This window comes from Microtus oregoni, unplaced genomic scaffold (assembly GCF_018167655.1).
Source record: "Microtus oregoni isolate MIOR12 unplaced genomic scaffold, Mior012 000009F_ref0000495, whole genome shotgun sequence".
NCBI lineage: Eukaryota > Metazoa > Chordata > Mammalia > Rodentia > Cricetidae > Microtus > Microtus oregoni.
In genome coordinates this window covers 25826465-25851685 of record NW_024543068.1, presented here as the reverse complement: position 1 = coordinate 25851685, position 25221 = coordinate 25826465, and the positions used below count along the sequence as shown (strand labels likewise).

Here is a 25221-nt window from a genome sequence, read left to right as displayed (position 1 = left end):
GGGAGGGTCGCTGCGCCTTTTTGTTCCTCTTTCTAAAGTGGTCACATTTGAATATATCTTCTACTCCGGCTTTGAAGTACTCTTGTCTGTGTAACTGTGCTCCTGAGGACAGGCGCGTAAGCCTTGGGACTCTTAGCGACCAGGCTCTGACCTTTACGCTTCCAGTAACAATTCCAGTTATAGTATTACCAGCTTCCCCAAGGAACCGGCTCTCTGGCTTCTGCGCACGCGCACGCCTCCTGCTCGCCTTTACCTACAATCCTCTACGCAGCTCGCGGAACGAGCCTCAAAGCGAAAGGCCATTGGTGGAGAGCGCAGCCAATGGGCGAGCCTGTTACTGGCCTGCGCAGGGAGCCGCGTCGGAGCCGCACTTCAGGCTTGGGATCGCTGCGCGGCCTCCGGGGTCGGCACCATGAGCTCCATTGGTACCGGGGTGAGTCTCTCGGCGCCGCCTTCCCGGGCCGGCGTTGAAGGGAGTGCGGGGCGGCGGCTCGCTGCATCCCGGGCGCCTCCCGAGTCCTGGGGACCCGCGGTTTTGTCTCGTTCCCGGCCCTTCGTCTCGGTAACCCCGGCTCCTGTGCGGCGTTTCGGGCCCGGTGTGGCTGCCTCCGCGCTGCCTCCACGGGGGTTGCTGAGTCACTTTCTTCCGCTGCTGGAGGAAACCGAAAGTGCACACTCGAGCGGTCGGCCCTAGGGCCCTAGTGCGAGCGTTCGGGCCCGGGGTCGACCCTCGAGAGCCCCCCCTGCGAGCCCCTGCTGCAGGCAGTGTCCCGGGTGGAGCCTCGAGCGCGTCGTGGGGCTCGCCCGTGCCGGTGCCGCGGTGCTGCTGACTCACGGGCCTCCGCTAGCTTCCCGTCCTAGCACAGACAGTTCCTGGAAACCTGTCGTGACAACCTCGAAGAAGGCTCGAGCTCATGAGTTCTTCGCCTTTCTCCTCTGTTCTGCTTTTCCAGAACAAAGTATTATACGGTTATCTAGGGACATCAGTGCCTCAGATTTTTGTAAAAGGCATTGAGGATTTGCAGGTTGGGCTTCTTAATTTATTGGGGCTAAATACACCCCGTGTGCAAGGCATCTTAACTTTGTCTCCATATATAAATTACTTAATGAATATCTATTGATTATAGAGGTCATGAATAAAAGATTTCTTGGTTATCCTTGTTTCCTCCAAGATTTTGAAGCTCGCCTGGTGTGGTGCACAGCTTTAATCCCAGCGCTTGGGAGGATCTCTGAGTGTTGGGTCAGCCTGGTCTACATAATGTGTTCCCGGACAGCAGGACAATGTCAAGAGACCCAGTCTCAAAACAAACAAACAAAAACAAAGAAAAAAAACCCCACATATTTTGATGCTCAGAATTAAATCACTTACTGGTGTTTGGAATGATTTCATTGTTAGGAGGTAACTGATCATGCATTACTTTTTTTGGAATTAGTCCTCAGTAATATATCTCACAGCAGATTCGCTTTGCAGTCGTGTTATTTTTCCATCAGTAGTCAACCGATATAACCATGGGAGTATTTTAGTATGAAACTTATAACCCTGAGCCTTAGGAAGTTTCATCGTTGAAGGCTTGTTTCCTGGCGTGACGTCTTCCAAGGGTTGTAAATACCATATTTGTTGATCATTTCTCTCCATTTTATTTTATTTTTTAAAATCCCTATTGCTGGAAGACCAACCCAGGGCTTCAAGAAGCAAGCCACTGAGTTCCAAATCCTAACCATATTCCGGGCGATGGTGGTGCATGCCTTTAATCCCAGCACTCAGGAGGCAGAGGCAGGCGGATCTCTGTGAGTTCGAGACCAGGCTGGTCTACAGAGCTAGTTCCAGGACAGGCTCCAAAGCCACAGAGAAACCCCGTCTCGAAAAACTAAAAAAAAAAAAAAAAAAAAAAAAAAAAAAATTAAATTAAAAATTTTCGTGGGAGGGATTTGAGACAGAACCGCACTATGAAGCCTGGGCCAACCTAGAGCTAGGCATCCTCCTGTGTCAGTCTCAGGCGCTCATCGTCCATCCTCATTTAGACATGAAGCAGGAAATGGTTTTTAAGGTAGAATTGTGAATTCTCTAGTTGGACAGTTAGTCTCCTGTAGTCTTCAGCTCAGTGACTGGTCCAATTCTCAGGATCATATGAAAAAATTTGGCATTTGTCTTTAATTGCTTTTTTATTTTACACTGAACATTATTGTTAAGTTCCCCGTGTGTGTGTGTGTGTGTGTGTGTGTTCCCATCTGTGTATTTACACGCCTAGGGATTGAACCCGGACTTAGTGCATGCTATATGAGTTCCATCCAGAGCTCCACAAATATTTTTGTTTTTATGTTTGTGTCCTCAAAAGGTTTCCTCCTTTTTGGTGTAGTCAAAGCCACTATTGTTTGGAATATCTGAGCTCCATACTACACTTTGTTGCCTTGCCTCCAAATTTGTTTCAACCCCAAACCAGAGTGATTTCTTTTGAATTTAGTTTTATGTGTATGTGTGTTGCACCACATGTGTGCCTGTTGTCTGACACCAGAAGAGGGTGTCAGGTCCTGTGGAACTGAAGCTACAGACGGTTGTGAGCCAGTGTGTGGGTGCTGAGAATTGAACCCAAGTCCTTTGGGAGAGCAGCAGGTGTTCTTAACTGCTGAGTGTCTCTCCAGCCAGGGAGATAAATGCTTAGAATTTTGGCCTGTGAAATGCATCATGGGTAAAGGTATTTAACACCTGAGTTCAATTCCTAAAATGCTGTGTTCAATTCTCAGGATCCACATGGTAAGAAGAGAAAACTGACTCTGGGATGTTGTCCCCTGACCTCTTGATGTGCACCATCATTGTACTACAGATGAATGTAAAACAAACAACATTTGTTATTGAATAGGTCATTCCACCTCCTCAGGTCAGCACCTCCTTGCATCAAGAGTAAAATGTACACTGCCTCGCCTAACTGCTTGGCTCTCCAGTGTGTTTTGTATCTTCTTACCATTGCTTGTTCCTCCCCCACTTACAAGACACCTAGTCCTTGGCTTGGACTAGGCTCATCCCTCCCTTAAGGTGTGAATTTCGCACGCCATTGTAGAGGTCTGACTGTCCTAGCAAGGCTTTCTTTGAAGAGGCAGTTTGTGGTAATTCCTAATGTCCCTTCCATTTTATTTTCATCTTTCTTTTTGACTTTGGTCAAACTTTATAATGCATTGATCCATCTAGATTGTGATTCCTCTGATTTGAATGTAAAAGGACTTTATGGGTGATGGTCATATATTCCCATGTCATGACTAAATGCAGTAGATGCTTATTAAATGTTGATGAATGCTAAATGATTTTTTTAACCAGGGTCTTTCCTTGGCTCCTGGCTCAGGTACAGTTGTAAATAATCTGACTTCAATGTTGTTTATACTTTTTTGTTTTTGTTTTTTTTTGAGACAGGGTCTCTAAGACTGTACTGCTTCTGTCTCCTGAGTGCTGTGATTAAAGGCATGAGCCACCACATCCAGCAGTAATACTTAATAAAGAATCTTGTGTGAGAAAGTTCTGACCTTCTTAAAATCTGCATCCATTATTTAAGCTTTTTTTAAAGGTATTTTATGGGTATGAGTGTTTTGTTTGCATGTATATATGTGTACATGCCCAATGGAGGTTAGAAGAGGGCTTTGGATCCCAACCCATGTCCTCTGCAACAGTAACAGGTGCACCTAACAGCTGAGCCATCTCTCTTGTTCCTTGGACCCATCCTTTTCAGTAGGAGAAATCTAAGGTTAGTAGTTTCCCTGAGCAACAGCTGAACATACGTCTTTCTTTTCAAAACAGGATATGACACAGTCCTGGTGTTTGGGCTATTTAGAAAGAAAAGTTGTATGACTTTGTTGGCAAGGATATGTCCTGTACACTTACTGTTGCTCTCTTTGTTGTTAGTATGACCTGTCAGCTTCTACGTTCTCTCCCGATGGAAGAGTCTTTCAAGTTGAGTATGCTATGAAGGCTGTGGAAAACAGTAGGTAAGAAGCATCGCCTTACTGAAGTCAGTGTTTTAGCCAGGAATTATCTTTTATCTTGTATGTTTTGGTAATTAGACTTTGTATATTGCTTTAGCATGGACAGATATCATACTCTGAAGTAATCTCTACTTTTGTTTATTTTATTTTAATTTATTTATTTTTGTTTTTAGGAACAGGGTTTCTCTGTGTAACAGCCCTAGCTGTCCTGGAATTCACTTGTAGACCAGGTTGGCCTCAAACTCACAGAAATCTGACTGCCTCCACCTCCCGAGTGCTAGAGATGAAAGGCATGCGCCACCATGTCTGTCATAATCTCAATTTATCAGTCCTCTCCAGAGTTCTTTCTTGTAATAGATCCTCTACCTTTACTTGGGTTCCAGGGTTCAAACAGGTGGTTTGTGTGGTACATTTTTATCCACTGAGCCATCTTGTTAGCTTTTTCATTTTATTTTTTGAATTTTTTTAAACTTTTTTTATTCCATGTACATGTATGTACATGTATATCTGCATGTATGTCTGTGTTGAGGGACTTGGAATCCCCTATAACTGGAGTTATAGGCAGTTGTGAGCCGCCATGTGAGTACTGGGAATTGAAACTTGGTTTTCTGGAAGAGAAGCCATGTTCTTAACTGCAGAACCAGCTCTCCAGCCCCTATATTTTTAAAAATCAGTCTCACTGTGTAGTGCTGACTTGTCTGGAACTCTGTGTAGGTCAGGGAAACATAAGGAGTTTCATCTGCCTCTGCCTTCCAACTACTGGGTTTTAAGGTGTATGCTGTCATGCCTGGCAAGGTTTTTATTTTTCCCCCGTGAGATAGGGTTTCTCTGTAGCTTTGGAGTCCTGGAACTAGCTCTTGTAGACCAGACTGGCCTCAAACTCACAGAGATCCAGCTGCCTCTGCCTCCTGAGTGCTGGGATTAAAGGTGTCCACCACCAATGCCCAGCTGAGATCTTTTGTTTGTTTTTTTGTTTTTTTTTAGTGCACAAATACTAACAAATGTGCACATACATTATAAATCAAAATCTTTTAAAGAAATGTTTAGGAGGGGCTGGAGAGATAGCTCAGTGGTTAAGAGCACTGGCTGCTCTTCCAGAGGTCTTGAGTTCAATTCCCAGCAACCACATGGTGGCTCACAACCATCTGTAATGAGATCTGGCGCCCTCTTCTGGCATGCTGGCATACATGGAGGCAGAATGTTGTATACATAATAAATAAATAAATAAAATCTTAAAAAAAAGAGAAATGTTTAGGAAAAAGTAGCTTGAGTGTATAGTTCAGTTGGTAAATGCTGTGCAGTATGCATGAAGCCCCAGATTTGACCTCCAGCACCCCATAAACAGGTGTGGTGTTTAAACAAGTAGGAAACATTAAAGCTAATAATTTTAAGATTGTATTCTGTATCAAAGGATGATTTAGTTTTTCTTGTGTTGGGGTGTATAATAGGAAAGTACTTTGCTACTATGTGTACCTGTTAAGTTTAGGAAATACCAAAATAACTAATTAGAAGCATACAAGTAGGTGCCTAAAACCACTACACTAGAAATACATATGCTGTGATTATAACTGGTTTATGAAGTATAGTCTTAGGGGGCTGGAGAGATGGCTCAGCAGTTAAGACTGTGCTGTTCTTGCAGAGGACCTGAGTTTGGTTCCCAGCACCTATAACTCCAGCTCATTGGGATCTGACACCTCTGGTCTGCACAGGCTTCTGTATGTGTGCACGCACATGTGTGTCTTTCTCTCCCCCCACACGCATAAGCATAATTTAAAAAAAAAAAACAATAAAGATAGTATGCTCTTAGATGGTTATATGAAAAGACATGATGATACTTTTACTCTCTTTCTAGTCTCCTTACAGAGCCTAGCTGTAAAAGTCTTATAAAGACTAGATTGTTAGGCCTCAGACTTACAAAGATATTCACTTGCCTCTCCCTTCCGAGTGTTTTTAGAGAAGTGCATCCCCATACCCAACCAAAAAATCTGTGTTACTGCTTTTGGATTTGGTTTTCTTTTTTCTTTCCTTTTTCTTCTTCTTTTTTTTTTTTCTTTTTGTAAGAGAAGTTTTTTTTGGACTGGCCTCAAACTCCCAGAGATCTGCCTGTCTCTGCCTCCTGAGTGCTGGGATTAAAGGCGTGTGCCACCACCGCCCTGCCAGAAAAGCTTTACTTGGTCATCATGCTTATCCACTCAGTCATCTTAACAGCCCCATGAATTTTTATAACTTTATTTTACTTTACATATGCAATATATAGCCAAAACTGACATAGGATTTGCTATGTTGCCTAGGTTTTAAAATTGTCTTCTTACCGGGTGATGGTGGCACATATCTTTAATCCCAGCACTTGGGAGGCAGAGTCAAGCGAATTTATGAGTTCGAGGCCAGCCTGTTCTACAGAGTTAGTTCCAGGACAGGCTCCAAGGCTACACAGAGAAACCCTGTCTCGACAAACCAAAAAAAAAAAAAAAAAAAAAAACCCACTTTGAGTGACTGTTCCTAGTTAGACACTTAGGCAGACTGGAACTGGTGATTATGGGGGTGTGTGTGTGTGTGTGTATTGCCTAAGCTTTTTCATTTGTAAAATAGGGCTAATAATACTGTTTTTCAAAGTTCTTGAATAAATTAGCCAGTATCTGGGGCCTGCTCGTTGAAAATGAAGAGTACTACCTAGCATGTGTGGGTCTTAGATTCCACCCTCGGCACCACACAAGGAAAAAAAGTACTAATTGATAGGAGAACTTATTGATTTTTAACAACAAATACCTAATGATAAACTACTGACCTAGTTCCTATTTAATATTTGTTAAAATGGATTATAGTTGTAAATACAGTTAGCAAATTTTACACGTGAGTTCCGCACATTCAGGTTCAACCAGCAGAAGTTTAAAAATACTCAGGAGATCAGGGGGGTAGTGGTGTACAACTTTAGTCCAAGCACTCAGGAAGCAGAGGCAGGTGGATCTTTGAGTTCCAGGCTAGTCTGTTCTACACAGGGAGTTCCAGGACAACCAGGGTTGTACATAGAGAAAACTTGTCTTGAAAACAACCCCCCCCCCCCAAAAAAAAAAAACAAAACAAAACTTAGAAAGGGCCCAGTGTGTATCTTGCTGTTAACGTGGTTGTCTAGTATGCACAAGACCTTGGATTTGATTCTCAGCATCACAGACAGAACAGAGACAAGCAGGACAGATCCTCCAGGGCTGGATTAGCCTTAGTGGTACATGCTTAGTGTGTGTGAGGCAGAGTGTAGATCCTAGCACTCAAATACAAAATTGTAAGTTTGTAAAATTAATAATACAGTTACATATTTGCATTAATAACAGTGTGAATGAAGTGAAAAACTGGACCAGGGATGTAGCAGAGTGGTAAAGCGCCTGCCTAGCATATGCAAAGCCTGGTTGAATTTCTTATACTCCTCCCCACCAGTAAATAGAGGGAAATAAAACAGTAACGACTTTTTTTCTTTGAAGTGGCACAAACCTTTAATCCCAGCACTTGTGAGGCAGGCATCGCTGTAAATTCAAGGTCAGCCTGATCTACACGTAAAGTGCAAACACAAAAGCCGAGTATGGCGAGATTAGTAATGATTTTTATAAGAGATTTATTATGTATAGTGTTCTGCCTGCATGACAGAAGAGGACACCAAATCTCATTACAGATGGTTGTGAGTTACCATGTGGTTGCTGAGAATTGAACTCAGGAACTCTGGAAGGGCAGCCAGTGAGTGCTCTTAACCTCTGAGCCATCTCTCCAGTCCCAAGTAACATTTTAATCTTGAAATATCATACAGTTCATCCATATTTTACTTGAGATTACAATTTGAGTTTTGCCAGGCAGGGTTGGTGCACACCTTTAATCCCAGCACTGGGAGGCAGAGGCAGGTGAATCATTTCATGAGTTCGAGGCCATCCTGATCTACATGTAGTGACTTCCAGGACAGCCAGGACTACATAAAGAAACCTTTTCTCAAAATACCAAAAAGAAGATTCAAGTTGTAACAGGACATACATTTTATTAATTTACATGTTTACTAGAAGCAGTATATACTTACTGCAGAGAAATTGGAAGAAACAGATGAAAAGAAAAACAGATTATTCATTGTTTTTAGTTTCCATGTAGAGTATCTTTTGTGTATGTTATGCACTCCCCCTCTTTCTCTCTCTCTCTCTCTCTCTCCCTCCTTCCTTCCTTCCTTTCTTTCTTTCTGTCTTTCTTTCTCACTGGGCCTTTAATTCCAGCAGCTGAGAGACAGAGGCAGGTTATTGTGAGTTCTAGGCCAGCCAAAGGTTACATAGTAGGACTGTCTTTTTCTTGTTGTTTGAGACATGGTTCCACCATACCTGGTGTCTAGATTTTTTTTTTTAAAAGATTTATTTATTATGTATACAACATTCTGCCTCGATGTATGTCTGCACGCCAGAAGAGGGCGCCAGACCTCAGTACAGATGGTTGTGAGCCACCATGTGGTTGCTGGAAATTGAACTCAGGACCTCTGGAAGAGCAGCCAGTGCTCTTAACCTCTGAGCCATCTCTCCAGCCCATGGTGTCTAGTTTTTGATGGGTTTTGTTTTTTTTCCCCCTTTTTCGAGATAGGTTTCTCTGTGTAACAGTCAAGGTTGTCCTGGAACTCATTCTGTAGACCAAACTGGCCTTGAACTCATAAAGATCCACCCGCCTTTGCCTCCCAAGTGCTGGGATTAAAGGTGAATACCACCACTGCCTGGTGCTAGTTATTAAATCTTTTAAAGTGGGCCAATGAAATGACTCTATCTGTGAATAAAGGCCCCTGCCACCAGCCCTGAATTTTATCCCTGAGAGCGACAGTGGTGGAATTAAAGAAGTACTCCCTTGGTTTCTGACCTGAGAGCACACACATGCGCACACACACAGAAAATAAATGAATTTAATAAACTGCTGTTAAGGTAAACAAAAAATACATTTAAAAATATTTCCTGTGTTTTATACATTGCATTTTATTTGTGTATTGTTAGGATAGGGTCTCTTGTCTCTTAGGCTGTCCTTCAACTCACTGTTCAAGAGAATGACTTGAACTTCTGACCCTCTGTCTACTGTGCTTGGGTGTGCAGGTGTCCACCATTGCGCTTGGCTGGGGATTGAACCAAGGTTTCATTCCTGCTAGGCAAACTCTCTACCAATTAAGGTGTCATCCCCAGCTTAGAGACAAAGTCTCATGTAGTCTAGGTTGGCCTCTAACTCTCTAGGTACTCATATATATAAATATAAACTTACTATAAATAAAAACATTACAACCTTGATCTTTTGATCCTCTTGCCTCCACCTCCCAAGTACTGGGATTACCAGTATGCATACACCTTTTGTTTGTTTGAGATATGACGCTGGGGATTGAACCCAGGGCTTTCATATGCTAGGCCGTTGCTCTGTCATCTGAACTGTGTCCAACCCTTTGATTTTGTTTTTATTTATTTATTTTATATATAAGTTCAGTTTCTTCTCTTCAGCTAAGAAAAAATTTCTTTTTTCAGTACAGCTATTGGGATCAGATGTAAAGATGGTGTTGTGTTCGGGGTAGAGAAATTAGTCCTTTCTAAACTTTATGAAGAAGGCTCCAATAAACGACTTTTTAATGTTGATCGACATGTTGGAATGGTAAGATCACACTTTAAAATGTTCATCCTGGTTTTCTGGTTTCTTTTGATAGAACCAAAATACATTACAGTCTGTTTTTAAGTATTTATTCATTTCTTTAATATCAAAACAGTAATATATATGATTGAGCAGCCACAACAGTGAATTTTATTATTGGGCTTTGATCATTCAATGTCTAAAAAAACAAAAAACAATTTCATAACCTTACTGGTGATAAGAAAACTCAAGTTGCCTTAAGGATGAGCGAATGATTTGGAGTATACAGAAGTGAGATCACCATTTTATGTTAAGCATAGACCAGGTGTATAAACATTGGAGAAGAATGTTAAACTTTTTGTATCCATCATGGGGATCATCACTAAATGTTATGAGAATACTTTATAGGAAGGTCTAGGACTAGGAAATGATGTAAAGTGAAAGGAACCAATAGCTCCTTGGGCATCTCCAAGTTTATGCAGCTTGATAGCTAAACTGTCTGAAAGTAAGCCAAGCCATAAATACACTACAGGTATGTACTGAAGTCATATGTAAATATCTGGCTTCATTCCATAAGAACTTTCATAAATATAATCATAAAGAGCTAGTCTTTTTTTTTTTTGTGTGTGTGTAAAGACAGGGTTTCTCTGTAGCTTTGGAGCCTTGAACTCACAGAGATCCACCTGTCTCTACCTCCTGAGTGCTGGGATTAAAGACGTGCTCCACTACTGTCCGGCTTAACGAACTCATCTTAATTTTGCTACCTGAATGGGAAGAAACAACCTGTGCTAGGTGTCGCGATATGGGCTCATCACATAATTCATATTATTTCATCCTGACCATCCCACCCTTACAGATGAGCTGACAGATCCTCAGCTACTCAAGAAAGAATAGGATTCAGACTTGAGTTTTATTGTTATTTCAGAGCCTGCTACATAGTAACATTCAGTGGCAGCTTTGCTTCTAAAAGGGAGGTCATACTATACCTGAAAAAGAGTTGATAGTAGGGAGTAAGGCTTAAGCCTTTTCTTTATTCTTAAGGAGTTTTCCACTGTTTTTTCTCCTGGACAGATTCATTATTGCTAGTGTTTGTGATGTTCTGACGAAACCTGTCGATTAGAAGAAAGCTGGTAGAGGGTGGTTCTGCAGTCCTCTGAGTAGGCCCTTTACTGCTGGAAAATTGTTATCCTAAAATTTTTAGTTTATCCTATTTGTTATACACAGACATTAAACTGATGGCATTCTTCATCCTTAGAAATTTGATTTGGCCTGGTAGTCAGACTTGTAATTCCAGTTACTAAAGAGGTTGAGGCAGGAGGATCCCAAGTTCAAGGCCGGCTTAAGCTACCCAGAAATTAGTAAACTGCTAGGTACTGAAAGAGGTAGAGAAGGTTAAGGCTTAATTTCTTCTTTCTGAAATTGTCATCTCCAAAGTGGCAAGACAATTCTTAGACCTCACAAAAAATTTTCACCAGTGTAAAAAGAGGCTTTTGTTTTGTTTTGTTTGAGCAAGCTTATTTGAATAAGATACTGTGGTGTGAATCTTTTCTTCAAACTTTAAATTTTCTGCACTGATGCTTAGGTATTTACTTCAGTACCTTAGCATGCCTTAGTGCATTGGCAGGAACTGTAGTGTGTTTCTTGTTTATTTGTTTGGTTTTGGGTATTTATTTCTTCATTTGATTTTTAAGTCAGGGTTGGTTTGTGTAGTCTTGGCCAACTTGGAACTTGATCTGTAGACTAGGCCGGCCTTGAATTAGAGATTCATTTGTATCTAGTTTTAAGCCATCTACCCTGTAAGATAATAGTATGTTGTGTTTTAGTTTCTCCTTGCAGTTTGTTAGCCAGTTGTCTGCAAAAATTTGGTTATTAGCCCATGGAGGTTTTAGTAACTTTTTGAATGTACAGCTTTAAGCTAAAAATCAACCTTGACCAAGATCAATGTGTTTTTCTTTTCTGTTTTTTAAACATTATTTATTGTTAACTTATGTGCATTGGTTTGAAGGTATCAGATCCTCTGAACTGGAGTTACAGACAGTTGTGAGCTGCCACATGGGTGCTAGGAATTAAACCTGGGTCCTCTGGAAGAACAGCCAGTGAATGCTCTTAACCACTGAGCCATCTCTCCAGCCCCAGTGTTTTGTTTTTATTCCTTACAGTAAGGTAGTAATTGGGAAGTGAACTCGGATAGAAATGTCACTTCTGAATATTGGCAGTTGAGCCGTGATTTAGCTATAGTCTTACACTAAAGCATCAGATGCCTTTTAAAGACTTTCAAGGAAAGGTAGTATCTAATTGGTATTTATAATAAATGATTTGCCTTTGGTTTGCTACTGAAATGTCTATTAAATTGGTACTTTATCCCCCAGGCAGTCGCAGGTCTGCTGGCAGATGCTCGTTCCTTAGCAGACATAGCAAGAGAAGAGGCGTCCAACTTTAGATCTAACTTTGGCTATAACATTCCTCTCAAAGTAAGTTGATAATATGTTGAGGAACCCTTTGAATACTAATGAAAATATATTAATAAGATCTTTTCCCCCCATAATTACAGCATCTTGCAGACAGAGTGGCCATGTACGTACACGCTTATACACTCTACAGTGCTGTTAGACCTTTTGGCTGCAGGTATGAAGTTTTGTGAGACCTTTGATCGTATTTATACAGTAGTTTTTTTTTTTTTTCCCCACAAATTAGCCTTTTATTAATATCTGTTCCACCAGTGTGTTTGGGTTACAGACATGCACCACCACGTTCTTTTCTGTAGATGCTGGGGATCCAAACTCAGGGCATCATGCTTATGCAACAAAGCCCTAGACACCTCCCCAGTGCCCCAGATTAGCCTCTTAGACACTCTGAAACATAAATTCTCACCAGGAGTGGTAGGCAACTATTAAAATTTATTTATAAGCTGGATGTGATTGTAGGCTTTAGGCTGAGGCAAGAGGATTGCCTCAAGGTCAGGGTCAGCTAAGGTTACATAGTAGTCAAAGCTTGCTATCTAGAGAACCTGTCTCCAAAAAATCCTAAAAAGTGTTAGAATAGTGAAAGGAATCATAGTCCTAAAGTGATGAGAAAACTTGTAATTATGATTTTAATCTAATTATGATATATTCTCTGCAGTTAAGTCCCTGATACTTAGTACATTCTATCTTGACATGAAGTATAACTGTTTAAACACTTAAATAAAATGGTTCTAAAAAAAAAAAAAAAAAAAAAAAATGGTTCTTAATGGAGGTGGTATGTCTTTTAAGCAGTCAGCAATGATTCTGTACAAAATTACATTTTGTAATTTAGGATAGCCACAGTTTTTGTTAAGATGAAGTGTTCGCTGTAGAAAAAGGGATTTCAGTTGTAGCAAGAAATAGAATAGGTGTTAACATTGTATTAAGGATTCTAGGGAGAACTGTTATGACTATATTTGAAGTGAAGACATTTAATTTATTGGTTTGACATGTAACTCAAGAGTGCTTGTGTATCATAAATAAAGTCTTATGTCTATTTTCTAACAACTCCTAAGATAGTCATGGTAGTGAAGTCTGTAATCTTGGTACAGATTGGAGGCAAGAGGGGAAGGTCAGATGTTATTGTTAGCTACATTGTAAAGACCAACCTGAGATATAAGTAAAGAAAACAAAACCTAGTTGGCTATGCTTTATCACAGTCCATTGTGTGTGTGTGTGATGTATGTAATCCTGCCTTTAAGTTGCTTGTCACCCATATTTCAGTGACAGATCTATTGAAAACCTGAGTTTTATTCATTAGCAATGTTAGACCCAAGTATAACATTTGTTATGGGTTTCATTTAAATTATTTATGAAACCTCTTTTGTCTTTATAGAATGCCTTTCACTATAACTGAGTTCCATGTTCATCAGCTCCTTTCTAGGAATAGTGGTTTCTTGAGCATATACCATGAGTCAGTCATTAGTGTGGGATACATATGTCGCACTGATGAAACAGCACTAGAGATGAAATGGCAGGATCTGGATATTGGTATTGAATATAGTGGGGCAGCAGTTAAGGAGTGATCTGTTACCAGAGAGGTGACGAGAACGTGTATGAAATACTGGGGGAATGGCTGAAGCCTATCTTATGTGCTGGTGGGAAACGTGGTATTTAGGGAAGTGCAGAGGTGGTAAAAAGGTGTGTGGAAATAACACTACGGATGTGCAGAGTGTGCAGCAACTCCAGAATAAAGGAGATGACCTGTCAAAGGGTTTTTAAATGATGATCAGATTTATATTCTGAAAGAGGAATTGCGTCAGTTTGGGTGAGGAAAAGCTGGGCACAAATTGGGATGGTTGGCTCTTAGGATGTTACATGTGATGTGATAGGCTAACTAACATGAGGCTGATTTCTCCAAAAAGGAAAAACAGTTTCAGAAAATTGGTAATTCATGATCATTTACCAACCTAATTTTCATTTGTTGAGTATAGAAAAATACTGAGCTATTTCTGACCATTGCAGAAAAATGACCAGAGGAATACTGGGGGATAAATAAAAGGTGCCTTTTACTACAAATTGTTCCCGTAGCCTTTTAGTGTGCAGCGATTTTGCTCATTGGGCCCTTTAGATACTTTCTCATTTCCTGCCCTTAGTCCTTTTGCTACATTGACATTGCAGAATAAAAAACTATGTAAGAAAGGTGGCTAAATAAGTCACATGGATGTTGAATACTGTACTTTAATACTTGTTTTTAATTAAAGCTGTCTTACCAAAGACAAACTATAAGTTATCTGTTTCTTAACAGTTTACCAGAGAAAATCTAATAGTTTTTACAGTTTCATTATAGTGGCCTTGCATTCAGTGATTGAAAACCATGTTGTAAACTGTTTGTTTTTATGCAGTTTCATGTTAGGGTCTTACAGTGTGAATGACGGTCCACAACTCTATATGATTGATCCATCGGGGGTTTCATATGTAAGTAATCTTTTAAGTATTTAAAATTCTATTGTAGTTAAGTGACATTTCATTATCATTTATCTCATTTGTGTTATATAAAATTTATTAAACTTAGTTAAAGCTGGACATAGTGATGGAAGCCAGTAGTCTCAGCTACTTGGGGAGGTGAGGCAGGATAATTACAAGATGAAGGCCAGCCTGAACTATCCAAAAAGATCTTGACAGCTTCCTAAAGGCAAAAGTAAAAGAAACACCTGCGTGTAGCATAATGGTTGAATGTTTGCCTTTCATGTAAGATCTTGGCTTCAATTCACAGTATTTTTAGAATAAATACCTAAAACTCATTTAAGGAAAGTAGTTTTTTTATATTAATGACCACATTGCTATGTAGTAGAGAAAACTTATTGCTGGTTTTCAGGCTGTTCTTTACAGAACTACCTAGTAAACAGTATTTTGAGTATATATGTGATTGTTTCATCATTGTGCTATGTCTTAACACTGAATATAGGGCCAGATGTACTGCTCAGTGGTAGAGTAGTTGCCTGGCGTTTGCAAGGCTTTGGATTGGAAATCTAGCACAGGGGTGGGGACCAACCTAACTTTTTAAATTAGATTTATTCGTTTTTTTGTGCTTGGTACCTGCAAAGGTCAGAAGAGGGCATTGAACCCCCCTGGAACTGGAGTTAGGGATGTTTGTAAACAATCATGTGGGTGCTGGAAATTGAACTTGGGTCCTCTGCAAGATCAGCAAGTGCTCTAAAACACTGAGTCACCTCTACAGCCCCAACCTAGATCCTTCTAGAATTAGGTTTATATTTCAAGTTCCTTGACATTCATGTAAATGTATTCAGCTATTTCTTTAACTTGTTCCTTTTTGAGACAAGGGCCTTACCATGTAGTTTTGGCTGGTCTCCAAATCACAGAGATATATCTGCCTCTGTGACTCAAGTGCTGAAATTAAAGACAAATAAAATACAAATAAAAGACAAAGTAACTATTAATGATATCAAATAATGTATACTAACTGACTTTGTTTTTTCCCTCCTTTTATATTATATAGGGCTATTGGGGCTGTGCCATTGGCAAAGCCAGACAAGCTGCAAAGACAGAAATAGAGAAGCTTCAGGTAAAGTATATTGAATGCTGAGTTGCTCTATAATGAGATTTACAAACCTTTTAGTCTAACAATATCATGGGGTCTGATGTTTAGACATTGTGAAGTGAACAGGTTAAATAAGAAACCTGGTAATGTATTATCTATGACTTATATCATGTATCATTGCATGATTTTGACTGTTTCCGTTAAGACTCAGGTAGAAAAAAATAAGAAAACTTTTTAGAGATTTACTTTTTGTGTAAGAGGGTTTTGCCTGTGTGCATGTCTGTACTGCATGTGTGTCTAGTATCTAAGGAGACCTGAAGAAGGCTTCAGGTTCCCTGGAACTGGAGTTAGTGATGGTTGTAAGCCACCATGTAGATGTTTGGAAAGAACCTGGGTTCCTCCTCAAAAGCATCAAGTGCTCTTAACCTTTGAACCATCTTTCCAGCTCCCTAAACAATTTTACATACTGCTACAAAAATTCTTGAAGTCCATTGTTACGTCAACTTTAATAAAAGAAGATGTTTTTCTTCTTACGCCTTGTCTTTGGACACAACTTTTATCTTAAAAATCTTAGTGTCAAGCCAGGCAGTGGTGGTACAGCACTCAGGAGGCAGAGGCAAGTGAATCTCTTGAGTTTGAGGAGGTCAGCCTGGTCTACAGACTGAGTTCCAGGACAGCCAGGGCTACACAGAGAAACCCTGTCTTGAAAAACAAAAACAAAAAAACAAAAGATAAAAACAAAACATTGGGATTGGAAAGATGGCTCAGCGATTGTGATTAAAAGAACTGGCTGCTCTCTCAGAGGTTCTGAATTCATTTCCCAACACTCACAAGGTGGTTCACCACCATCCTTAATGAGAGCTGGCTTGCAGGCAAACATGCAGACAGAACACTGTATACATAATAATAAATCAATAAATCTTTAAAAGATAATCTTATTTCTGCTCAAGTGCTTTTCCCTATTTTGCACCTAAAGAAAGATGAAAGTTAAAACTAGGCCTTTTTATGTGGCATAGCGGTGCAGCTGTAGCCCTGAGATTCGCAGGCTTGTAGAGAGGAGTGCTGCAAACAGGCCAGCCTGGGCCACGCTGACATCTTACCTCAGAGCAAATCTACCCTTCCTTTGCGAACCATGAACCAGATGTTATTAGTGTAGAGTATTTTCTTTAAAACTTGCTTTTCCAAAATATCCTGGCTATTGTCTGCTTTTGTTTTGTGAAGTTTCAAAATTTTGACTTAATTATATGCATAGGAATATTTGTGAATACAGTTGCCTACAGGGGCCGGAAAGTATAACCTCCCCTGGAGCTGGAATTAACACACAATGGTGGTTAGCTACCTGACATGGATGTTGGTCCTAAATAGAAAACAAACAAAATATTAACGACTCTCTTTAAAAATAACAATTAAATCTCCTACATCTTCAACCACTATGAGTATTATAATTTTTCATTTCCTTAGTATCTGAAAAATGAAAGTTGATTTACTTAAACACTTTTTAAAACCTGTAACTAAGCCAGGCGGTGGTGGCACACGCCTTTAATCCCAGCACTTGGGAGGCAGAGGCAGGCGGATCTCTGTGAGTTCGAGACCAGCCTGGTCTACAGAGCTAGTTCCAGGACAGGCTCCAAAACCACAGAGAAACCCTGTCTCGAAGAAAAAAAAAAAAACCTGTAACTATAGTTCAACTCTATACCCTTGCCCCTCAGCCTCCCCAGTGCTGCCATCACAGCTGCATGCTGTCACACTGACCAGTTTTTCTAATGTCTACAGTATTCAGACTCCTCAGCTGCATACCCAACCAGATTTTGAAAGAACAATGAATGATTTCTAATTAAACAACTTTTTTTTATTTTGGTTAAGTTAACTGTCACTATGTAGCCCTGATTAGGACATAAGCTTTTGTGTTTTCACTTATTTGTTTTTTAAGTTTTAAAGATTTATTTATCTATTATGTGTGGAGTTCTGCATCTGCATGTACAACTTTATGCCAGCAGAGGGCATCAGATCCCACTATAGATGGCTGTGAGCCCTGTGGTGCTGGGAATGGAACTCAGGATCTCTGAAGAGCAGCCAGTGCTCTTAACTTCTGAGCCATCTCTCCGGCCCCCCTCTTCTAAATTACATTGTTTAACTTTGTGTGTTCATATGCATTTCTTGTAGATGAAAGAAATGACTTGCCGTGATGTAGTTAAAGAAGTTGCAAAAATGTAAGTTGTTTGAAACTTTTTATCTGCCACCCACAAAAAAACCTTACTTGACCTAATCTCTGCATACATTAATTCTTTTTTTTTTTTTTTTTTTTTTTTTTGGTTTTTCGAGACAGGGTTTCTCTGTGGCTTTGGAGCCTGTCCTGGAACTAGCTCTGTAGACCAGGCTGGTCTCGAACTCACAGAGATCCGCCTGCCTCTGCCTCCCGAGTGCTGGGATTAAAGGCGTGCGCCACCACCGCCCGGCCATACATTAATTCTTAAGAGGCTGTTATGTTTGAAAATGTTCTTTTTATACATAGTGTATATACTGGGAATTGATCATGGAGCTTTATATATGCTAAGCATGTGCTATACCACAGATAAACCCCTAGCCCGAGTACATCCAAGTTATATCTTTATTTTATGTAGAAACAAGTTTCACAACATAACCATGGGTGCCCTAGAAATCAAAAGAGACTCCACCTGCTCTACCTCTGCTGGTATTAAAGGCACATGCCTTTGTGCCTGGATAGTTACATGTTTAAGGAATGAATGGGTAGAGAAATAAAGCTTGTAACAAGCCAGAGCCCCTGCTTTTCCATCTTGGAGGTGCCTACCTGACCAAATGCTCACCTCCAACCCTCCAGTCTCATGGTGTCTGTCTGGGCATATCTGTGCACAAGCAGTACAACAGCTGGGCCACTCCAGGCACACAACTTATGTGTGCCAGTGTCTCCCATGAGGGAACCACCCTGGAGATGTAACACCTCCCTGTTCTGCCCGAGCTATTCATTGTTTAATTTGTTTTTGTTGAGGTTGCATCTTCCAGCTAGCTCCCTCCTCTGGGCTTCTGGGGGTACGCAGGAGTGTTGAGGGTGCTGCAGTCCACACACCCAATTCTAATTCCCGTACCTTTAATATGTCCCCAGCCTATGTGTCTCTGGGAGGAAGAGCCTGCCACCCTGGGCACTTTTTACAGGTTGGGGGTGGGAGGCATTTAGATTGTTGGCCATGTACTGTCTGCTTGCTGGCTCTGAAAGCTGGGCTAAGGACAGAGTCTCAAGGCCTTGATTTATTCTAGCAGGTGTGTTTCTGGAATCAGGGTGGGGCTTGTTTAAGTTCAAAGTTGAAAGAGTATGAAATGGTCCTCTGGAAGAGCAGCCAGTGCTCTTAACCACCTGATCATCTCTCCAGCCCCTGCAGTTCATATTTCTAGTAAAGGTGTTTTAATTAATTGTTTTGATATATATACATATATATATTACATATATATTTTATTTATATATTATATAATATATATTTATATTATATATTAATATTCATATATATAAATATATAAATATATATATAATATATATATTATATTGATTTTTCGAGACAGGGTTTCTCCATAGCTTTTGGTTCCTGTCCTGGAACTAGCTCTTGTAGACCAGGCTGGCCTCGAACTCACAGAGATCCGCCTGTCTCTGCCTCCCGAGTGCTAGGATTAAAGGCGTGTGCCACCACCGCCCGGCTGTTTTGATTTTTTTTTTTTTTTTTTTGGTTTTTCGAGACAGGGTTTCTCTGTGGCTTTGGAGCCTGTCCTGGAACTAGCTCTGTAGACCAGGCTGTTCTCGAACTCACAGAGATCCGCCTGCCTCTGCCTCCCAGTGCTGGGATTAAAGGCGTGCGCCAATTTTTTAAAGTAATAAATTGGATGGAGAAAAACAGCTTGTGACAAATTAAACTTGTGTATTTGTAGTAGGATTCAAAGATAGGAAGAGGACATAGTAGACATTTAAAAATTTCTACTTTTGAATACTTAACAGGAACTAGAAAAATGGCTCAGCAGTTAAGAGAACTTGGTGACCATATATTTAAGTCTAGTTAGAAGGGTCTAGGATTGGCCGTCTCTGAAATTCACGGTTAACAAAGCGCGCGCGCGTGCACACACACACAGAGGCAAAACATTCATATACATAAATAAATCTACCTAATGTTTTTTATAAAACAGTGTTTAAACACTGTGGGTATATATGTTGCTGGACTTGAACATGGGCCTCACACATACTGAATGTGTTCTGACATTGAGCCACATACTTAGCTTCACTAACTTTCTTTTGTAGATTTATAGTCATCTCTGTGTGTGATTTAAGAAGCTCTTTTTTGTTTTTGGCGGGGGGTTGGGTTTTTTGAGACAAGGTTTTTCTGTGGTTTTGGAGCCTGTCCTGGAACTAGCTCTTGTTATAAACAATTGAAGGAAACAGGACTTCTATTACGGTATGGAGTGAGTCCAGTGTAACAAATTTTGAAATACTAAGCAATAAAATCAGAACACTGGGCTGTGATAATTCAAAAAGATAATTAATTTGCAGGGTGTGATGGTACACACCTACTCAGGAGGCAGAGGCAGGCCATCATCTTAGTTCGAGGCCAGCCTGGTCTATGGAGTGAGTTCCAGCATAGCCAGGGGTACACAGGGCTACATACCTTGTCTCACAAACCTCTTCCCCCCAAAAAATTAATTTTAGATCAAAGAATGCAGTCACTTCTATTAAAATATCTTGTAGATAAACTCTATGAAGTTTACTGTGTTGATTCTTAATTCAATAGTATTTTTTTAGGTTTTGTATTTTATAATAGAAAAAAGGAAAAATATGGGTTCTATGATAATAAAAAAAGATGGTGCTTATACTCTCACAATGGGATTATGTTTCCTGCTATGTCTGTTCTTGCCAAGACTCATCTCTCCCCATTCACCTTATATTGTGAATCAAGCAGTCATTCTGTTTTAACTTTTTATTGATATTTTATGGGTTTTATATCATGCATCCCTATCCCACTCATCTCCCCATTCCTTTGTATCCGCCCTCTGCCCTTGTAACCTCCTCCCCAAAATAAAATTTAAAAGATTAAAAAAAAAAAATCTTGCCAAGGAAGCTGTAGTGTCACAGTGAGTCACAAAATATATATACCCTTTAGTACATACATCTTTCTTCCAAGTGTTGATTGCAAGTCATTCTTTTTGTTAAGAGCTAGATTACATTAGGAAGTGAGTCATTTCCTTGAAATATTGTGAATATGATAGAATCCAGTTTTTTTCACTGAAGCAGTCTTTGAGTTCCTGTTGGAAGTCAGCCCTTTGGCACCTTTCATACTTTTCATACTTTTGTGTGGTTGGTAGGTACTCCTTCTCTCTCAGTATGAAGGTACTCTTTTGAGTATTATATAGTATATAGCAAGGCTTTTCCAGAGCCTCCACAAGTAAGTGTAAGGACAAGGAAGGCTTTGTTTTGGATACTTTTTATTTTTCTGTGTGTGGATGGTGGGGAAGCAGCTTAATTCAGGATCTTCCTGCTGTAGCTTCCTGGGACTATAAGCATGAGACATTGCTGTCAGCTGATACTCAATTGATTATACTATTAATGTAACTAGTTATGTGCTTTATTTTTTGTGTTTCTATCATAAGAACTAGTTTTAGTGTAATTTAAGCTATTTAGACAGGGGGTTTAAATTATTGGTCAGATTTTGAATTATTTGTTTAATAGAAAAAAAATGGGTATCTCGAAAAAGTACCTAGTTCATGATGGCCTTTCCAACTTGAGTCTGTTTTCTTTCTGAGATGTCTTTTTTTATTTGAAGCTTTAAAACACTATCAAAATAAACTGAACTTGATTAACAGAGGTATACAATTACTTCTAGGTATTTGCCATTTTAAGAAAAATCTTATTTTCTGTGTATAAGTATTTGCTTGTATGTACCATGTGTGTATGTGGTATCCAAGGAAGCTTGAGAGGGTGTTAAATACTATTAGCAGAGTTACAGATGGTTGTAAGCCAGCAGCACGATGGTGCTGAGAACCAAACCCAAGTGCTCTTTACCACCAAGCTGTCTTGCCAGCTCCTAATTTCTCCTTTCTAATGTTCAAACTAGACTGTAAAGTGGATCATTTTATAAATAGCAGCAAGCATGAAATGTCCTCCTAGTACTCACTGCTCATAGAACTTGTGTTGTTGATTTCTTCTTTTCTCTTGTAGAATTTATATAGTACACGATGAGGTGAAGGACAAAGCTTTTGAACTGGAGCTCAGCTGGGTTGGTGAATGTAAGTTACATCTGGACATTCATGTGTTGTACAATTCATCTGCACTTTAAGACAAGTTAATGAAATAGTTCTCACTGAAGCATCCGCTGTCGAGATTGCGGTGTTACTGTTATTTTCAAGTCAGCTCAACTTGGGAACATTGAATATTGGGGGAGAAAACAACAAAGCATGAATCCTACCTACGTGTACATTAGGGGGAGTAAATGGCATTGCAAATCACAGTCCTCATTTTTAATATATGGTTTACTTTACAGTGACGAAAGGAAGACATGAAATTGTTCCAAAAGATATAAGGGAGGAAGCAGAGAAGTATGCCAAGGTAAGCAACAGCATACGCTAACTTAGTTGACCTGTGAACTAAGTATAACAGGTGTTTAGGTTACCTCTAGAGGGTATAGAGTTATCCTAGTTAAAAAAACAAAAACAATTCTCTGCTTAAAAATTCCAATATTGCCAGTTATGGTGGTGTTCCTACCACTCAGAGGCAGAGGCAGGTGGATCTCTGAGTTCAAGGCCAGCCTGGCCTGCAAGTCCAAGTCAGCCAGGGCTACACAGAGAAACAAAAAGAAAATTCTAAGTCCACCCCCGTCTCAGGACATTTAATGCCTTTATATTCAATCATTTAAGGACAATAGACTTACCACTGGGTTATCTTTAAGGTAGTTTTTGTTTTGTTACTATTTTTTGTTTTTCAAGACAGGGTTTTTCTGTATTACAGTCCTGATGTTCTGGAACTCATTTGTGGAGCAGGCTGGCTTCAAAATTACTGAGATCCACCTGCCTTTGCCTCTCAAATGCTGGGATTAAAGGTGTGCACCACCACCACCACCCGGCTAAGGTAGTATTTTGGGGGTATAAATAAGAGTTTGTAGTTACCTGCATTTAAAATGCAGGTTCCATAGGATGTAGCAAGATGAAAAACTTAAAACACACTTGTTTTCATTTAACAGGAGTCTTTGAAGGAAGAAGATGAATCAGATGACGACAATATGTAGCATTTTCTTCACCATCTCTTCTCTTTTACATTTCTGTGGCAGTTTGATATGACTAGTACCATAAACCATATATACTCATTGACCAATTTTCATTAAATTTTGTCTTATAAACATTGTCGAGTAATTGAGGATATTTTGCTTAATATTAAAATGTGGATTCTTGTTTGGTTAAAAATTCTTAATGGTGGGGCTGGACAGATCACTCAGAGGTTAAAAACACTCAATTCCCAGCACCCACGTGACAGCTCACTCACACTTGTCTCCGGGGCTTATAATACCATCACACAGACAACAGACATACATGCGGGCACTACAAATAAAAATACATTTGTGTGTGTGTTTGTGTATGTGTGCATGTGTGTATTAACTGTTACTGCTATCTGGGCATGGTGGTACAGTTTTAACCCCAGACTTGGGAGGCAGAGAGGCAGGTGGGTCTACAAAGCAAGTTACAGGACAACCAAGGGTACACTGAGAAACCCTGTCTTAAAGTTTCATTTTGTGTTGTTTTTGCATATGTGTATACATTGTACCATGTGTGTACCTGGTGCCCCTTGAGGTCAGAGGGCTTTAGATTTCCTGGCACTGAAGTAATGGATGGCTGTGCACTGAATCAAGTCTTAGTCCTCTTAACCACTGAGCCATCTTTAGCCCTCTCTAACTAGAATGATATATTTTACTGTGGTTTTGTATAAAAAAATCCAGTAGATGAAAAGTACGTTTATAAGTTTGTAATTAGGGTAAACATTTGTTGCTTTTTCCTTTATGGTGATGAAGAGTGAACCTTTGGATTTGGATTAATACTTTTTTTTTCCTGTTCCTCGAGACAGGGTTTCTCTGTGTAGTTCTAGCTGTCTTGGAACCAGGCTGGCCTCGAATTCACAGAGATTCACCTGTCTCTGCCTCCTGAGTGCTGGGATTAAAGGCGTGCGCCACCACCTCTGGGCTTGGATTAGCACATTCTATTCAGTCATCCTAATAATTGCTTCACCCAAGAATGCAATCCCTCTGTAATGGTTTAATAAGATCTGGTTAGACCTCGCATACATTAGCACTGGGACTGATTCCTAGCAGTGCATTGTATATCACATACCAGTATTTGTCAGTATGCTGACATCATAACTTAAGTGGAGTAGAAAAAATTCAGGCCAAAGATACCGGTTTATGCTAACCTATTTATGCTAACCGGTACAACTCCTGGGCTTTCCAAAGAAACTTCTGTTCACTGAGTTGAGATATGTGTTATTGCTGGATTTGGAACACTTTTTTTTAATTTTTTTTTCCCGTTTATTTATTAAAGATTTCTGTCTCTTCCCCGCCACCGCCTCCCATTTCCTTCCCCCTCCCCCAATCAAGTTCCCCTCCCTCATCAGCCCATAGAGCTATCAGGGTTCCCTGCCCTGTGGGAAGTCCAAGGACCACCCACCTCCATCCAAGTCTAGTAGGGTGAGCATTCAAACTGCCTAGGTTCCCAAAAAGCCAGTACGTGCAGTAGGATTGGAACACTTTTTTTACCTGAACATCTTTACTATGCAATCAACTCAAAACAATTTTAAAAGTATTTCATTGGTATGACAGTATTTCATCATCATGACTTCTAAGTGCTACTACTTTACAATCTATATGTTTAGCCCAACTTGACAAGTTTTGGTTGGCTTTCGATCTTTCAGACAGAGAAACTGACTACATCTAAGACAGTATATAAAATATATGTCTATTTCTGTGCATTCTTAAGTATTTTAAGCACTAATGGTACATGAGTTTTGCTGCTGTTGATATAACTTCTTAAATTCACTAAGTATACCTAATAACCAGTTAAGTGGTTGTAAAAGAACTTTTAGTAGTTAATTATTACTCAATATAAATACTATATCAGATCAATTTTAAGATCAGCACATGTATCTTAACTATAGCTGTTGTGAAAGCAAATCATGATTTTTCCAATACAATACACAAAGTCTAGGTTTAATGTAGGGATACTGAGGAATAACCAACCTTATGTGGGGAGAGTGGCACATTGTAATTTGACATGATAGATAGTATTTATTTTCAGAATGAGTAAAATACCTTATGACCAGAAATCACTTTGATATTGGTACCTGAAACAAAAAAAAAAAAAGTTTTCCTTTTTGCCACAGGGTTTCTCTGTGTAGCTTTGGAGCCTGTCCTGGAACTCACTGTAGACCAGGCTGGCCTCAAATTCAGAGATCCACCTGCCTCTGCCTCCCGAGTGCTGAGATTAAAAGCAACACTACCACCACCCGGCTTTACTTTACACTTTTGACATGAATTAAATGCATTTAAGTGTTTGTAACTAGGCAGGTGGAGCACCTGTTCTGTTCCCATAACATGGGTTGTTTGTTTAAATCGG

General features: G+C 39.9%; 1 protein-coding gene across 1 annotated transcript; it reads left to right on the top strand.

Moving 5' to 3' along the window:
- Nucleotides 1-284: 284 nt before the first annotated feature.
- Nucleotides 285-22961, top strand: Psma3 (proteasome 20S subunit alpha 3). The gene is made up of 11 exons (XM_041658431.1): nt 285-433; nt 3890-3972; nt 9477-9600; nt 11946-12047; nt 12128-12201; nt 14423-14495; nt 15538-15603; nt 17743-17789; nt 21788-21855; nt 22110-22174; nt 22806-22961. Exons 1-11 carry the CDS (start codon nt 413-415, stop codon nt 22848-22850), a joined length of 768 nt encoding a protein of 255 aa, XP_041514365.1. The 5' UTR covers nt 285-412; the 3' UTR covers nt 22851-22961.
- The last annotated feature ends 2260 nt before the right edge of the window (nt 22962-25221 follow it).

What these genes read in the sequence shown, in the direction of transcription:
- Psma3 (XM_041658431.1), top strand. Translation starts at nt 413, where the DNA reads ATGAGCTCCATTGGTACCGGG. An exon ending in GTTAGACCTTTTGGCTGCAG is followed by an intron (nt 12,202 to 14,422) that starts GTATGAAGTTTT and finishes GTTTTTATGCAG; the next exon opens with TTTCATGTTAGGGTCTTACA. An exon ending in ATCCATCGGGGGTTTCATAT is followed by an intron (nt 14,496 to 15,537) that starts GTAAGTAATCTT and finishes TATATTATATAG; the next exon opens with GGCTATTGGGGCTGTGCCAT.